General features: G+C 35.8%; 1 protein-coding gene across 2 annotated transcripts; it reads left to right on the top strand.

Moving 5' to 3' along the window:
* The first annotated feature begins 5,333 nt into the window (after nt 1-5,333).
* LOC123535176 (uncharacterized) lies at nt 5,334-16,768 on the top strand. Of its 2 annotated transcripts, none has more exons than XR_008366344.1 (3): nt 5,334-5,978; nt 14,833-14,985; nt 16,378-16,768. XR_008366344.1 is itself a non-coding variant. In XM_053518887.1 (3 exons), exons 1-3 carry the CDS (start codon nt 10,913-10,915, stop codon nt 16,504-16,506), a joined length of 342 nt encoding a protein of 113 aa, XP_053374862.1. In that variant the 5' UTR covers nt 9,983-10,912; the 3' UTR covers nt 16,507-16,768. The 2 variants fall into 2 exon arrangements, 1 of the variants encoding a protein (XP_053374862.1); XM_053518887.1 differs by lacking the exon at nt 5,334-5,978 and adding an exon at nt 9,983-10,972.
* The last annotated feature ends 1,182 nt before the right edge of the window (nt 16,769-17,950 follow it).

The following is a 17,950-nucleotide window of genomic DNA, read 5'->3' as shown; positions in this document are numbered from 1 at the left end:
AATTCGCTTAAAATGGGTTGCGCGACGTCCGCTTAAAAAAGACAAAATTGAGGTATGTAAAGTTATATTTTTGCTCAGTATGAGGCAAGAATATTATTTCTCCGTAAAAGCAAAATGCTTTTCGACACATCATATTTGTAAAATATCTGGTTTGTAATTTATGATTCGACTCTATTACCACAACAACTCTGGCAACACGAAGCGTGAAAAAGTATGAAATCAACGAAAATGGCAGTTTTTGACCTCATATCACTACTGGATGCACATACCATTAAACATGGTTTAAAACCCTGTAAAATATCCATTAAAATAGGAAAAACCGTTAATTAACCCCATTAATTCTTGCATCACTTTATTTAACAGGTTTCACAATATAAATGGGTTGCATGTTAAAATACGATTAAAACACCCATTTTTAACCATGAATCATGCCATTAAAAATTTAGTTTGGTAGCTAAAATAGTTAATTGCTTTGAAAAAATAGTGAAATTCTGTATTTTTTGAATTTAACAGGATTATTCATGGCCCTTAAATTTGATTTAATACCCATTAAATGTTCAGGTTGTGTACGATTTCATTTAAGAGTAAACTTAATGGCCCTTAACAGCAATGTAATGCCCATTAAATCCTAAATTCTGTAAAATGTGATTCGTATATATTTTCTTTTTGGTTTTAGGCTTGCTCTCCTATTGAATGCTTATAATTCCAGTCTCGTATTTGTTCTAAAATGGACTTTAATCACAATAAATACATACTACGCACACATCGTCTATAATATATCATGATGTTATATTTAGTTGCATTGACGTTATTTCCCCTTGATGCAGTTACGTCATTTTTTTCAAATGTTTGGCAAATTGTGTTCCTACAAAAATCGGATTTATTTCAATGAAAGTCGGATGGAAACGTATTAATTTATTTGATAACATCAATCTACAATTTTTGGTAAGGGTAAATATGTATTGATGCATGCAACTTTTTCTGTTATTTGTTTTTCTTGTCCAAATAATCAGCAGTTGTATAAGAAAATGGGTGGGGTAAGGAATTTACATTATAAAATGTGTTCAGACTAGTTTAGATTTTCAAATTCTTGAGTAGAAACTAAGGTTTATAGAGAAGTGAACAGTACACATAATTGTGAAGATTTACAGTCTGATTTAAATTCATTTGGGGCATGGGCAGATCAATCGCTTCTTTGTTTCAACGAATCAAAGAGTGTGGTACGCTTAATTGGAGATGGGAGAAGCTACTTGTGATGCAATCCCTCAAACATTTGCTCTTAGCTGTACATTGCATGCATGTGAGCACAAAATACTGAAGTAGAGCTAAATTGTGATTGCCCATTGTGCGCTGACATTGTCATCAACAGTTGCTTTTTGAATACACCTGATGCCTAATGTCTGTGCCAATAAACACTTGGTCAGAATGTTTGTCAATATTATAATGTTGAATAGTTAAAACTACCCACATGGTCACTTGATCTATTAAACCAGTACCTGTAAACCCTTCTCAGTACAACTCAATACAATACAATATCCATTTATTTTCTCATTTTATATGAACATATGACAGAATAAGGATACAATATAACAAATGTTTGTACGAGGCTGTTACATGTGTTTACACTACAAAATAATAAGAGAAAAAAGAAGAAACAACTAGAGCTATCACTAAAGGTGATGAATGTACCCCCCCCCCCCCCCCCACCCCGCATGCACTGACACAGTACATTGCAATTTGACGCACACAAGATTGCATAATTATGTTGACTGTATGTATATAGACTGTATGTATACAGTTTAGTAACAAAAAAAAAGTCCCATAACTATGCAGAATATTTATCTAAAAAAACGTAATATGCACCATGCACACCTAGGGTTGGTACTGATCACTTGTGTGAAGTTTCATTAAATTGTGTGCAAGGGTTCGGAAGATTAGGCGCGCACAAGACTGCATATGCAGACAGTATGTACATAGTATGTTAACCAGAAACAAAGGCCCATAACACTGCAATTTTTGTCGTTGAAAGAACCTAACATGCCCCATGCACAACTACTGTTGTTACTGATCACTTGTGTGAAGTTTCATTAAATTGTGTCAAGGGGATGAGGAGAGATGGTGCGCACAAGATTGTGTCTATGTATATAGTTTAGTAACAAAAAACAAAGTCCCGTAACTCTGCATTTTTTTTTCTGAAAGAACCTAACATGCCCCATGCACAACTACTGTTGTTACTGATCACTTGTGTGAAGTTTCATTAAACTGTGTCAAGTGGATGAGGAGAGATGGTGCGCACAAGATTGTGTCTATGTATATAGTATAGTAACAAAAAACAAAGTCCCATAACTGTGCATTTTTTTTTCTGAAAGAACCTAACATGCCCCATGCACAACTATTGTTGTTATTGATCACTTGTGTGAAGTTTCATTAAATTATGTCAAGGGGATGAGGAGAGATGGTGTGCACAAGATTGTGTCTATGTATATAGTATAGTAACAAAAACAAAGTCCCATAACTGTGCAATTTTTTTTTCTGAAAGAACCTAACATGCCCCATGCACAACTACTGTTGTTACTGATCACTTGTGTGAAGTTTCATTAAATTGTGTCAAGTGGATGAGGAGAGATGGTGTGCACAAGATTGTGTCTATGTATACAGTATAGTAACAAAAAACAAAGTCCCATAACTGTGCAATTTTTTTTCTGAAAGAACCTAACATGCCCCATGCACAACTACTGTTGTTACTGATCACTTGTGTGAAGTTTCATTAAATTGTGTCAAGTGGATGAGGAGAGATGGTGCGCACAAGATTGTGTCTACGGACAGACAGACAGACGGACAGACAGACAGGCGGACGGACAGACAGACAGACAGACAACCTGAAACCAGTATACCCCCCTTACAACTTTGTTGTCGGGAGGTACAAATATTCTTCTAGCATTTTACAAAACAGTACATATGTATAGATACTATTACATGTGTAGTAATACATAGTTAAAATCAATACTGCAAATATTAATATGAAGTTGATTATCTTAAGATGTCTAATTCTGAAGACAAATTTTCATGGCCCTTAATTTGATATACAATTAAAATATTATAAACCCATTAAAATTGAATCTGACATATTTAATGAGACCATTAATCAATTTTTAAATAATTAACGGCCATTAACATAGTATTAAAAAAATTAATGGTCCCATTAGTTCTTACTAATTAATGGGGAATTAAGGGGTAATTTTTTAATGGCACATTAATTTCATGCCAATTAAAATTTTTGATGGAGTTTTAAGGAGCCTGTTAACTTATTTTAATGGTTTATTTTAAGCAGCTTTTCATGGCCATCAACGTCATTTTTAATGTATGGCATTAAAGCTATGGTCATGAAAATCCCATTAAATGGTAAGAAGTAATGGGTGAATTTTAATGGTGACCTGTTAAAACTCTGTTAAAAACCTTTGAAAAAATTAAGGCCAATTTCATGACCCGTTTAATGGCATGTGCATCCAGTAGTGTATGCCTAGTGCGAGGACATCTGATGCTTTTTATGATAACTCAACTGTTATAAAGTAACGAAAATCACTTATTTGCTTCAAATCCTGCTTATGGGGGCATAATTGACAAAAACTCATCGGGAATGGGTCTGTGCCCCCAGAATGGAGTTGCTCGTATACATCATAATGTCAAAATTTTCTGTCACGTATTTGACTGCACAAGAAGTTTGCATAAAGATAGACATGTATTATATTATTGTACGGACCCATGGTACAGTGGGCCTTAGAAATGTTAGTCTGTTTATAATGGAGTTCGATCCACGGATGAGGCGTATGGTCTCCGCTATGATAAAAGACATTGTGTCTAAAATCATTTGTCCTCGAACTCTGGTTCATGTGGAGAAGTTGGCACATACGGAAAACAGGTTACTAAGGGTACTGAATCTCTGGCTAGGTTAACTGCCCATCCAAACATAACTGAACACCGTTGAAAACGGTGTTAAAACCGAAAAGGCCAACATCATGTTTCCCGTTCTAATGCTGATTAAGAACGTTCGAAGTCAGATTCGTTGAGGCACATAGTACATGTGTTTTAACTTCAATATGAACAGCAAATACTTAGTGTCTGTGTTGACTGTTATCTTTTTGCATGATCTTTATGAGTACTTTCAGCATAGCGATGGCCGTATACTGCTAAAGACACTGGTTACAGATGAGTTCTGCTAAAGATACTGGTTACAGAGGAGTTCTGCTAAAGATACTGGTTACAGCGGAGTTCTGCTAAAGACACTGGTTACAGCGGAGTTCTGCTAAAGACACTGGTTACAGCGGAGTTCTGCTTAAGACACTGGTTACAGAGGAGTTCTGCTAAAGACACTGGTTACAGCGGAGTTCTGCTAAAGACACTGGTTACAGAGGAGTTCTGCTAAAGACACTGGTTACAGAGGAGTTCTGCTAAAGACACTGGTTACAGAGGAGTTCTGTTAAAGACACTGGTTACAGCGGAGTTCTGCTAAAGACACTGGTTACAGCGGAGTTCTGCTAAAGACACTGGTTACAGAGGAGTTTTCATGCCAAAAACTAAATAAATCAAAATAATATAAGAAGGAAACAATGACATTATAAAAACTAGTGGGATGTAAAAATGACTACTTGATTATATAATGTATACGCGCAACTCCATTCCCGGGGAGCAATCCTTTTCCCGATTATTTTTGCCAATCTTTCCCAAAAAAAGCAACATGCAACATTTTATTTTAGTGAAATATTCCTGACTGTTTTACACGTGTTTGATCATTAGAAGCGTTCCAGAAAGTAGGCACAAAAGTTAGAAAATTTGCATTTTTCATGATTCCATACTTTTTTGACAGTTCAAGCCAGCAGTGGTTTTGTGATAACAGGGCTGATTCTTAAATTGATAAGCTGGTATTTCACAAATATGATCTTTATTCATTTTTGTGTCGAATATCATTTTGCATTTTTCGAAAAGACTGGTAAATGTGTCATTATTTACAAAAACAAAAACCCACCTACCTCGATATTGTATATATTGATGCACAACACCAGCACCGGACGTCGCGCAACCAATTTTAAGAGTATTCCCAGTGGGAATTGGATTGCGCGTTTACCACCCGTGTAAAACTATAAAATTCTTTCAGTGGTTGTAGATGCGGATGGGAATATCGGCTTCAGGGTAACTGTTCGGTGTAACAAGGCTCTTATTACAACCAGTGATATAATCTTTTTCTGACATGCCATATTGAAAAAAAAAACAACAACAGTAAAATAAAATAAAAAATGACTTTCTTAATAACACCTTTTAACAGTAGCGCAATTAAACAAAGTGCGGGAAATCAACTCCGTAAATAGGAAAGACATCCTGACGTTTGAAGGACAAATAAAGATGTTTTGTTCCGGTTTTGTTTTATTATTTGCAATGTAATGTTATTTATTTTTCGTCAAACTTTCATTTTTAGAATCGAGGAATATACTCTAATGAACAAAGAGGAACTATTAAGGTATTTGTATTTTATCTCGTTATATGTAACAAAATATATAAATAACCGCATACATCTTCTACATAGATATAGTCAATTAAAACACGAGAGTCATCTTCCTGGGGGTGTTACACTGAGTTGTTTTAGCACCAGAGAAATCACCGGTATGCAAGAATAAACGTTTTTACAGCCAAAACATCCCTTCAGAACATCATTTATGTTTGATTAATTGTAACATTTTTGGTATTTTGAATCGAACAAAGTATTTTCTTTTTCTATTGATGGTATTTATCTTTTTATGAAAGATTTTGTAAAAAGTTAAACAAAAATATCCTTAACTTACTTGCACGGTGTTTTGCTGTATTGATTTATGTATTTACAAGGCTGTTTGAAAAAACATTTATTGGCTTTTTAAAGTTCGTGATTGCATAACAATTGCATAATAGCACAGGAGAGAATATAGGATTTTATAGAGGATTTCAGAAAGGTAAATTAAATTTGCTGTTCAGCAGAAATTTGCATTACTTACATTAATAACTGTACACGTGTCAATATGTTTATATTGCTATATATTTTATGTTTTATTTATTTATGTTTATTTGTTTATATAAATATTAATTTATAGAACAACATAATATCTAACGTGCAGTTTTAGCCTTATATTTTGTTTGGTTGGAAAGGGCTTTAGGCAGTTAGCTGTGTAAGAAAAGAAGCCTGCTTAAGAATTCTGCTATAAATTGCTTGATTGGTTACATTCTAAGGTTCAAAGGGATATTCGTATCATTTGTATATGATAACTTTCACAAGAGCAGTCCTTTACTGCCGTATGCAGGGTCTTAAAACATCTCCGCACTTTGACTCGGTGATGCTCTATTTTACTAGTCCTTTTGAATTTTTGTGTCTGTAAAATGTTAATTGAAAATAGCGTTCAGCTTAAGATGGTGCTATGGTGTCTGCGTGGATTTGCACTTTTACTTCGTCTCATAAATAGAGACAGTCAAACCCAATCTGCTATTGATTCGCTTAATTGCATTCAATGTTTTCAAATGATTTTCTTATAGATTTTATTTCGTAATTATAAACAGTCTAATGAATAAAGAATATGAAGTATTAAAGTCAAAATTTGTTACGTCATTTTTGGAGGAAATGCCGTTTCCAAGGGCAGATAATTTTTTTTCAATACCGGTGACCTATAATTCTATTGCATATTTTTGTTTCTTAGATGATTGCCCTTCAATATCCAAAGTTTGAAGAAATTCTGTGATTGGGAAAAAATACGCCCTTAGATAACTATCCACGATGTTATCTGCTCAGTTGCTTATGTTTTTTTTGTTGGGTTATGAGTAACAACAACCCAATCATATGTCATATGTTGACCTTCCAACTTTTAATCATAGAGGAGGACCCCATCCAAGCATAATTTCAAGCATTGGCGAGCAGCTGGGTACTCAAGTCATCTGGACAGATTCCTATCGTGAAAGAAATCTACATGGTAAAACGGTTGAGAGGAGGGCGGTGGGGGGGGGGGGGGGGGGGGGGGGGGGGGGGGGGTGGAGTGGAACGCATGGTGATTCAAATTCACTGACCTTAACTACTCGGGTCCGTAGGGGCTTATTATTTATTGAAAATAGTCAACGTGTGACTGATCTTAACAGTTTTAAAGAAAATAGCTTTTCCCAACTATCATTGTCACACGGAATGAACAGTACGAAATACAATCCTACTGGCTTGACAATAGAGATAGTGACTGACGTAAACAAATTATAAACATAAAATTGTTTTGACTGAAATTTAATAACCGCCTCCATTTGAATTTCAAGGGTAAGGATATTAATGCATAACATGTAGAAAGTTCGAATTGTGATTAAACGACCGAACACAATGCGTAAGTTTTCGGTAATTGATCAATTATCACATTACAGACCGAATAATATCACACTATTCATATAATTTTAAAGCAGTGGGAACTCTGATCTTATCTTTGATAGCGGATCCTTTTGAGGTATTATAATGCCTCTTAGTTTTCTATAGACCAACCACTAGACTGATAATAAATATATTTCTAAGTTTTCCCCTATTTGTCGAATTCAATTCCATAGAGACAAAAGCCAGTCTATTTTATAGATTTTCACAGAGGAATGATGTTAAAATTGATATTGGCCATAGGATATAGACTGGCTCTGTTCACTACATTCAATCATAAAATGTAAAAAGATATATTATTTATAATAGTCTAGGAGCTAGTCTAAGTTTTCTAGTGTGTTCTTAGTGTGTTCCATACAAATCTTAATGAAGTCTTAAATAAAGGGCTTGTTACGATTAACATTGAAAACTGACCTCTGTGCAAATTACTAAAATTAAAATTAGAAAACCTATCATCGATTTAAATGATATAACTGAAAAAAGTATTAGAAAATCTTTAGAACTGGCCCTTCTACAGTTCGATATCCAACTTGTCAGGTTTTTTTTTTTTGCGGAATAGAGCTTTTCCCGCATGACGTCTTCAGCGACATTAGGACTGGTAACGTTAGTAACGTTCTTTTCTCCAAGGCGTTCAATATATGAACGTAGATATATTAGCGTTATTTGTTTTTCAAAATATTGAATATTGTTTTCCACCACTTTTAGGTCATTTTATATAGGAAAACCTACCGAGTGCTTTCCTTGTTTGTTTTTTGTTGGTCTTTTTTTTTTTTTTTTGAGGGTGTGGGGGGGGGGGGGGGGGGGGGGGGGGGTTAACGCCGTTTTTCAACAGTATTTCAGTCATGTAACGGCGGGCAGTTAACCTAACCAGTGTTCCTGGATTCTGTGCCAGTACAAACCTGTTCTCCGCAAGTAACACCGAGTCCTTTAAGCGATAAGGCCTTAAGATATCATGCAAAAGATTTTGAAACTTAAACAGGCCAGAAGCATAAGCCATGTTTAGCAAAAAGGAAAAGGTTCACTTTTGCCCCGAATTGGTCTATAAATTTAAAGTCTCCAATGGAGAAAATTCCATGTTTTCTTTTATCAAGAAATATTGTTTCATTTTTCAAATTTTGTAGGCCACATAAGGCTTAAGTAAACACTGTCCTTTTATTTTAACCCATATGGTGTTGACAGTGTTCTGATATTTTATGATGGTATTGCAGACCTTTGTACAAGGTATGCTGTATATTGCCTAATTAATGACAATGTGGTATCTTTCAGAAGAAAATGTAACTGATATTAATGTATTCTGTCGACTTAAATTACATATCTACGACAATTATTTTTGCAAGGCGACACCGACTCGTCTGCGGTAAGATTAGATCAAATAATGGTAAGAAAGACATTAAACTGCAGGTAGACTGTCCTTGCAATAAAAAGCAAAACGTATTCACACCAAACCAAATCCCTCAACAAAAAGAGTATTTTTGTTTGAAGGGTTGTAGCCTAATATCTAAGGTATGTTATATTTTGATAGAGTACTCACCTTTTAATTTTTAATATTTATTTTTCTACGAAACGTTTTGTATCATTGACTTACTTGTAAGTTGTTTAGGAAATAATATATCTCATCGGTGATTTGTCGCTGAATAAATCACTCAGATGCGAACGAATTATATCGCCCGAGTGATATAATGCTACGCATCTGAACGACAAACAGTGATTTATTCAAGAGCAAATCACTAAATGATATATATTATTCCGATTTTAACACGTTATCAAGGACTTTAAAGTACACCCTTGTCGGCATGCATTAAATATTTGCCCGTTTTCAATCGGGTTTTTTTCCAGCGCGCCGCTACGCCGCTTGACGCTATGACGTAAGAGTTGTGACGTCAGAACAGTGAATTGTTGTTTAATAATTCACTGTTTCCAGCCTTCTTTGTTTAATAGGAAAATGAATCGGATCGTGTTAGAATTTACTGTATTGATTTATTTATTATTTACAGCGTTATTTAAATATACATTTATTGTTTTTAAAATATTTGGTTTGATTAAAATTGAATAGGATGTAGGCTAAAGCAAAATATTTATGCAATGATGATTTTATTAAATACTTCCACAACAACACCTATAGAAACAGAGAGTACGAGAAAATATTAAAAATTACAGTACACTCGTTTATATGTATTACATAGTATCAATTTAATTGATATATAACAGTTTTAACGTACAGCCCTTGTCTGAAATTTTGGCTTGAAAGAGTTTTATGAAAATCAATTGTATTGAATTATTTCATACAGAATTGCACGAAATTTCCTTTATGAAAGAAAGTGTGTTTTTGAGTGCTGTCTTAAAATTGACAAAATTGCTCAGCGACAATCTCTACAAAGGCTCAAAAATAAACCTGGAGATGGTTGTGAGAATGTAATAATTTACAAGACAATAAACGTTTGTAGTAAATGAATACAAATACAGTAAATTCCCTTGTGTGGCTGAAAAAGCATATACTCGAGGGGTGATCGGAAAGTTCGTATATCGTCCTTATTATTTGTCGCATTACTATGAAACTTAAAATAAGCTTTGATTAACATTTTCTAACATGCGTGTAGTTGAAATACAAATGCATTTTATATTATTCTCTAACTTATCAGTGTCCATAGCAATGCGCACCGGCATACACGGAGCACGTCAATAATTATGCACTTTTCAACATTTATGGAATTGATTACTCCCGTATTTGAATACGTTTCCTTTTGAGTATGACTCCGCGAAATCGGCTGCTGTCCAACGTAATTTATGACGTCATTACCGGAAATATTGACGTTTGTCTGTGTTTCCTGTTGAAAGATATAAACATTTTTAATGGCTCTAACCGAAATTTCAAAATCATGACTTCGACAGGCGTCGTCGAGTTAAGGTCAGCCATTACATTTTGCGTGGGATTAGACAAAGCACCAGATGAAACGTTTAAGATTTTACAGAGATCCAGTACGACCCAGAAATGCAGTAAGGCGCTATCTATAAGTGGCATCGACTGTTTCGGGAAGGAAGATGCTCTATAGAAGACGATCATCGATGTTTTCGGCCGTCCTTAGGTGAAATGTTCGATTTCGATGAAAGATATGTTGTACAGTGACAGGCGACACACTTTGAAAAGTTTAGCTTCTGAACTAGATGTTTTCACTTCTTCAGTGCATGACATTTTGAAAACAGAGTAAGGTATGTCTAAAATGTGCGCGCGCTGGGTGCCGCGACTCCTTAAGAATCACGAGCGGGAAACCAGGATTCGCTGCTCGGAAGAGTTCGCCGACAAGTATGAGCGTGAAAGCGAAGAATTCTTCGACCGCATAGTCACAACCGACGAGACTTCGTTATGGCACTTCGACCCGGAGACGAAATCCCTGTCCTGTATATGGAAAACTCCGGGGACTCCTCCCTCAAAGAAGGCAAGAGTTAAGAAAAGCGGTGGGAAACAAATTATCATGTTTTTCATTGTTCAAAAGGAAAGGCATGGTCCTGCAGCACCAGGATCCCGTTGGCCAGACATTGACCGCTGCTTACTATTTGAAGGTAAGCAGATTTTAAACGTTATTTTAACTAGATCTATTTGTAGATATTAAAACATATTTGAATTTAATGTAATAAAAATATTAATACATTGTTTTAGCGTTACTGTCACGATTCTAAATTTGACTTATTTATAATAATTTTACTACTTCAGATTCTCAGGCGTGATTTGATGCAGGCATTGAAGAAAAAACGCCCAAATCTCGACCCTGAGCGCATAATGTTCCACCAAGGTAACAGTCCAGGACACAGGGCTGACTCAACCCTCCTTGAAATCCATTAGCTTGGTTTTGAAATTTTTCCGCATTCGCCCTACAATCCAGATCTTGCCTCTGGGACTTTAGAGATTTCCCAGAGATCAAGGCAGCGCTACGAGTCGTGCGGTTTGAGGACGCCAGTGAGCTTCATATGTAAACGCAAAATGTTGTTTCGTCATACGTCTGTGACTGATTCAGCAATACCTACGCTAAGTTGTTACAGAGACATAGAAAATGTATTCAAATCCGCGGTGATTACATTAAGCAACAGTATACGAACGTCCCGATCATCCCTCGTATAAGATAATGTATTCAATTCCGTTATCAACTAGCGTCCAAAAGTCTATGTTTCTATTGATAGAACTTTTGACTCCTTTCCTGTAAAATATTGACTCCCCTTATAAAAAACTGACCCCCTTTGAAAACTCTATAGAATAACGACCCCCACCCCCCGGTCATTATTCTATAGAGAAACTGACCCCTCCAAGTAAAATACTTACTCCATAAAGATGACTCCCTTCGAATCTCATAGAATAACGACCCCGGTTATCATTCTATAGATGTAAAATACTCACTGCCGAAATTACTACATTCGAACTCTCATACAATATCGATTCCCGGACATTAAAAAAGTTACTATTTCCGTGTAAAACACCGGCTCCTAAAAAGACTTTCGACGGTAATATCTATTAAAAAGTGATCCCCACCAAACCTAACGGACAATTTTACTAGATCTACAACTCTAATATCCTCCATTCCCAATAGTTAACATTTTGATTGTACTACTGTTACTGGTGCCGCTACTTCTATTGCTATTATTACATGTACTTCTTCTTCTTCTTCTTCTACTACTACTACTACAACTTCTACTACTACTACTACTACAACTGCTACTACTGATACTACTATACCTGCTTCCACTAATACGTCTTGTACATCTACCTCTTCTTCTCCTGCTGCTGTTGTTGCTGTCACTTATTCCTCTGCTGCTGCTGCTGCTGCTGCTGCTGCTGCTGCTGCTGCAACTGCAACTGCCACTACCACTGCCACTACTACTACAACTACTACTACAACTACTTTCTATTGTTGCCGCTACCGTACTTTACTGCCACTGCTAAGTATTGCAACTTCTATTAATACTAAGTTCTGTGCTAGCAGTTTCTTGTGCAGTTTTCTTCTGAAGAATTACTTCATACCGAAGTTTGCAGGGATTATTGACACTGGTGTGTTTTGTGAACGTATTGTGAATTGTTATTTTCCTGAAAAAAAAATGTATACACCAAGATACAGCGTCTAGAAATAGAATCCCTTTTCCCGTTGCGGAATGCTCTGATTTCTGTGTCAAGTGATGGTATCTAGGGCTAATGGTCAAACGGAAGGACGGACGGACGGACAAGGGCAAATCTATATGCCCACCTCCCCCGAGTGGGGGCATAAAATGCAGCAATTAGGCCTTAGATACATGGGTTATCACTAAATTTGACCAAATGACCGGGGGTCGTTTTTTTATGGGAGTCAATATTCTTCGCGAGGTTCAGTTTACTTCACGTGGGGGAGTCATAGTACTATGATCTGGAGGTCATAATACTATGACCGGGGGGTCACTTTTTCTATAGAATAATGACCGGGGGGTCATTATTCTATGGGGGTCGAAATACTTCATTACCGGCATACTTGAGTTTTTCCCGTATATACTCCTACGATACAACACAGTATGATCCAGAAAAGAGGGGAATGTTGCTACTGCACCTACCCTTTTCAAAAGATTTAGCTTTTTTTGAAATCGAAAACAAAACCTCGAGGGATTTAATTATAAATGGGGCGTTATTTTCCGAGATATTCCAGGGATACCTTAAAGTACTAAGATAAAGCATTAACAAAGTTACTAACACTATATTTGAAATTATGCATTCCAGACGGTATTGGGGGAAGTGACCTAATTATCCAGCGACCAGGGAACTAGGAGGATTCTACATAATATAGTACAATAATATGTTTTACAGTGAAAATTGTGTTAGTAATATCGGTACAGCCGATTAATACATGATTACCAGTGTTTTAAGTTCAACAGAAATTCAATAATATATTCTATACAGTTCTAATGATTTTTTTTCTGTTAAGTAGTTAAGGTCAATGCCAACTATAGTTAACACCCCTTTTTGTTTTTTGTAGTAGCGGTTCAGTCATTTCATGAAAATCTGATATTCTAAATCACGTTATACAGTAAGCCGATCTTATATTAAATAAATAACAGCCGCATATAATGGTACCCAATCTGTATTATTGACAGAAAGTTTCATTGTGATTTGTAGTTAATATCTGTATAATAACATACCGGGCAGTTGAATACGCTTGATTCCGCTTGATTTCGCATAAATTTATTTGTTCAATTGTTGCATACTTTAAAAAGTAAAAGATCTATCTCAAATGACAAAGTCTTTAAAGATGAAGTATACCTGATAACCAGGGTCTACACAAATTTATTGAACCATAGCAATTCATTGACTTTCGGGACCACGGAGTATATTCATTTTTACTAGGCGACGTTCGGCGGGGCAATGTTTGGCGGGAAGGCGTTTGACGGGGCGATATTCGGCGGTGCGACATTAGGCGGGGCACCATAACAACGTTTCTCTTTGCGTCGCTGCTGCAGAACGAAATAACGAAATAGTAGAAATCAGCCATCTTACTGATATGATGTTTTTATTTAACTGTAAAGACATTTCAGTGTTAATAATTCTTTACTCATAAATTTGTATTTCCTATGTCTTTTTAAATGTCAAAATATATCTTTGATACTTAATCGACTGTTAGTTTAATGAACCGTTAAAATTTCAAACAACTAGGTTCACTGCGATAATGCCGATTGCCATATTTTGATTGCATGTTTAATATCCTCTTGTTTGGTTCATGTCAACTACGTTGGTATAGTACTTAGCCCAGATGGATCCAAACTTGAACCTCTAGCGCATATTAAGTGGTAGCGGTCTCCATGAACGAAATACAAGAAGTGAAAATTGCATGATTACAGGGTTACCTTGTTTCAACAGCGGTAGTTGATCTACTTCTGCAATATCATCATGTTCTTGTTAAACTGTTTTATGTTATCTTAATGACCTTTGCAATATGTTTGTTTTCAAGTTTCAATATTTTATGCCACCTACTTATGACATTTGCAATATCATATATTCTCGTTACAACGTTTTATGCCATATACATGCTAGCGACCTATGCGGTACCATATTTTCTCTTTACAAAATTTTATGTGAACTACACACTAATGACCTTTGCATTATCATATGTTCTCTTTACAATATTTTATGCCATCTACACGCTAATGACCTTTTATATATCGTATGTACAGTGTTTATGCCATCTTAATACTAATGACCTCTGCAATATCGTATGATCTCCTTATCATGTTTTAGGCCACCATGATACTAGTAAGCTTTAGCGCAAAAATAGTAATTCAGTAAGTGTGTTCCTCAACCATGTAACTATTTTTTTTTTAAAAATATAGTCAGTCTGACATGTTTTATATTATAAGATCTGTTGATAGCACTGTTATTCTTTGTCTAAGTTACGATTTTTTCTTGTTTATTACAGAAATACTGCCGACTCACGATGAAACAAATTATATTGCTGACTTTGATATTGCATACAAATGATGCTTTGGGACAGTTCTTTAATAAAACGGTAACACTACCGGAAGCCGCTAAGAATGAGATAGAGGAATGTTACAATATTGGAGTCAGTCAGGTATAATATTACATATTTTCCGCATTTAATGTTATGAAGAATGATTTTTAACATCATACATTATCAAAAAACGTAAAACATATAGAATTACAAATATGCAAGCAGTTACATTGATTTATAGTTAAACATTAGTAAATGCGTAAGATATATCTGTACCGTTTCTTTTCTTTAATACATTCACTTTTATATTAGCAATCACATGCACATGTGGTAAGGACAACCCGCCCCCTCCCCCTCCTCCGCTTTAACTGTAAGCCAGTATTTTTTAGCATTATAACACGTACCGAGCGCAGACGACGATCATACATTGAATCTGGTTATGTCCTAATTTCGGCATGCTTTTATAATGCGCTTTTTAACCATTAATCTCTTTCAAATAAAGATTGGTATCTGTGAAATTAAAACTAGGAAACAATTTTAATTACCACCTACCTATGAATCTTTGGTATCAATCAACCATTTTGTAACAATTCTGTCAAATGACACCGATTCTCTCAACTGACATTCGGGTTCCGACAAGAAATCAATAGCTATCAGAAATCGATCAAGCTTACTTGTATGGAACACATTCCTACGAACTGATCCCAGCTTTGTACTATGTATATCGTAGGTGGGTACCAAAATTGGGCTTTTATCATTGGAAGTGATGATCCGGTTTGATATAGCCGTAAGCGTATTAATTTTGGTACCCGGTTTATAACACGCACGTCAAAAAGCGGTGGTTCCAGCGCAAGTGATCCGAGTGTATTTTATCTGGGAACCATATGCCGCTTTTTATGGAATTGCACTCTGTGCATGATTGAAGGTTCTATGTGCACTGCCGTATGAATACATCTGCAAATGTCTTTAAATTACACTCTGGTACTTATTACATGTGTAAATGTTGAGTTCTGCTCAACCCGGGGCTTGAGGGCGTAGACGGTAGCTTGCACTTCCACTACCGTCCATGAACAGGCTCAATCAAACCGAGCCTGCAACATTTTCGTTTCTGTCGTGTTGGACGACCTGTGGTTTACCACAGTTTAATTTTAGTTTCACAGAGGATAATCTTAAATGTAAAAAAGCATTGATGGTATTATTTTATACATTGTTGTATAAACGTGTAATATTTGTACACACAGTTTATTCTTATAAACATTTTGATATATGAGTATTATTTTATACATGCCAGCGGTAAATATTTTTAATTTGTTATAAACATTTTCTGTCTTTTATTTAAGTCAACATTCAATATAGAGTCCCTTCTTTTATGTCGCCAGTACCTTTCTACAGCAAATAAGTATGGCAAGATATATATTTCATGTACTTTATGCTACAGTAAATATTTTCTCGACGATTTGGTAGCATCATATTTACCGCATCAATATAGTCTGACTTTCGTAATGTTTACAGAATGTTCCAGCTGAGGACCTTTGGCAAGTACAGTTGGCTTGTCTTTCAGAATATTATAAAAACCTCAACGCAAACAACATTACATCTGACAACATGAAACCGTTTATAGATGCTGAGAACAACAGGTAATAATCAACTACTAAACTTTTAAAAATGGCTAATATTGCGTGTAATTGCATTTAGAAACCAATACAATAATTAGCAATTATTGTTTATAAAATGGGAGTTTCTTAATTTAAAGATAAGATGTGTAGAGTGAAATAGAGAGAATATTTTGCCAGCAATATAGAACATATAAATCTTTGTTTTTTTTTACGCATTTGAGGAGCAGAAGAGTGCTTAAGAAAAAAGTGTTTTCCTGTCTAGGTGTAGAGTCATCGAGTGTCCATCAAATAGTGTTGTCCTGTACAGATGTAGAGCAATCGAGTGTCAATAACACACTGCTGTACTGTCAAAATGATGCGCAAATGAGTGCATATCGAACAGTGCTGTTCTGTCCAGGTATAGTGTCATCGAGTGCCAATCAATAATGTTGTCCTGTCCAGGTATAGAGCTATCGAGTGTTTATCAAACATTGCTGTCCTGTCAAGGTGTTAAGCCATTGATTGCCAATTAAGAAGTGTTGTCCTCTCCTGGTATAGAGCTATCGAATGGCAATCAACCGGCGCTTTCCTGTTTAGGTATAGGGGCTTTGAGTACCAATCAAACAGTATTGTCCTGTCCAGGTGTGGAACCATCGAGTGCCAATCAAAAAGTAAAGTTTGGTCCTGTCTTGCTGAAGAGTCATCTAGTGGAATCAATATTGTTGTCTTGTCAAGGTGTAGAGCCATTGGGTGTTTATCAACGTACCAAAGACGTCATCCAGTGTCAGTCAATAATGTTGTAATGTCCAGATGTAGAGCCATCGAGTACCAATCATTAGTGTTTTCCTGACTAGTGTAGAGCTATCAAGAGCCAATCAACTATGTTATGTCCAGATGTAGAGCTATTAAGTGCCAGTGAAATAGTGTTGTCCTGCTCAGATGCAGAGCCATCGAGTACCAATCCAGTATTTATGTCCTGTCTAGGTGTAGAGCTATCAAGTTCAAATTAAATAGCGTTGCCATGTAGATGAGTAGAGACATCGCGTCCAAGCCAATAGTGCTATTCTGTCCAAAGCAAATAATGTTGTCCTATCCAGGTGTAATCTTATGTCAATCAATCAGTGATGTACCATGTACAAATCAAATGGTGATTGTCCTAAAACGAGGACAAACAACCAGTAGGGATAGCCACGCTCACAAGAACGAAACATCCTTGAATCGAAAAGCAGCTATAATTGTAGTATTGATTAAAGTTGCGTAGCCGTTAGTTACTACAGCAAATTGCTGTAAATATTGAATGGTAATTAGATGTTTATTTATACATGGAAAAGTCAGAGAAAGTATAAATCTAATTAGACGATCAAATAAAGATGATTTAAACCTCGTCTACCGGTATCATTTAGTCACTGAATTAGGGTAATCTTAGCACCCTACGTTTAATTGGTTATTTCTTGCTGTTATGTATCATGTAATCATCTTGGATACATTTT

The sequence above is a fragment of the Mercenaria mercenaria genome, chromosome 12, assembly GCF_021730395.1.
Source record: "Mercenaria mercenaria strain notata chromosome 12, MADL_Memer_1, whole genome shotgun sequence".
In the NCBI taxonomy this organism is placed as follows: Eukaryota; Metazoa; Mollusca; class Bivalvia; order Venerida; family Veneridae; genus Mercenaria; species Mercenaria mercenaria.
Note: the sequence above shows the minus strand (reverse complement) of the source record. Positions and strands in the feature narration are given on the sequence as shown.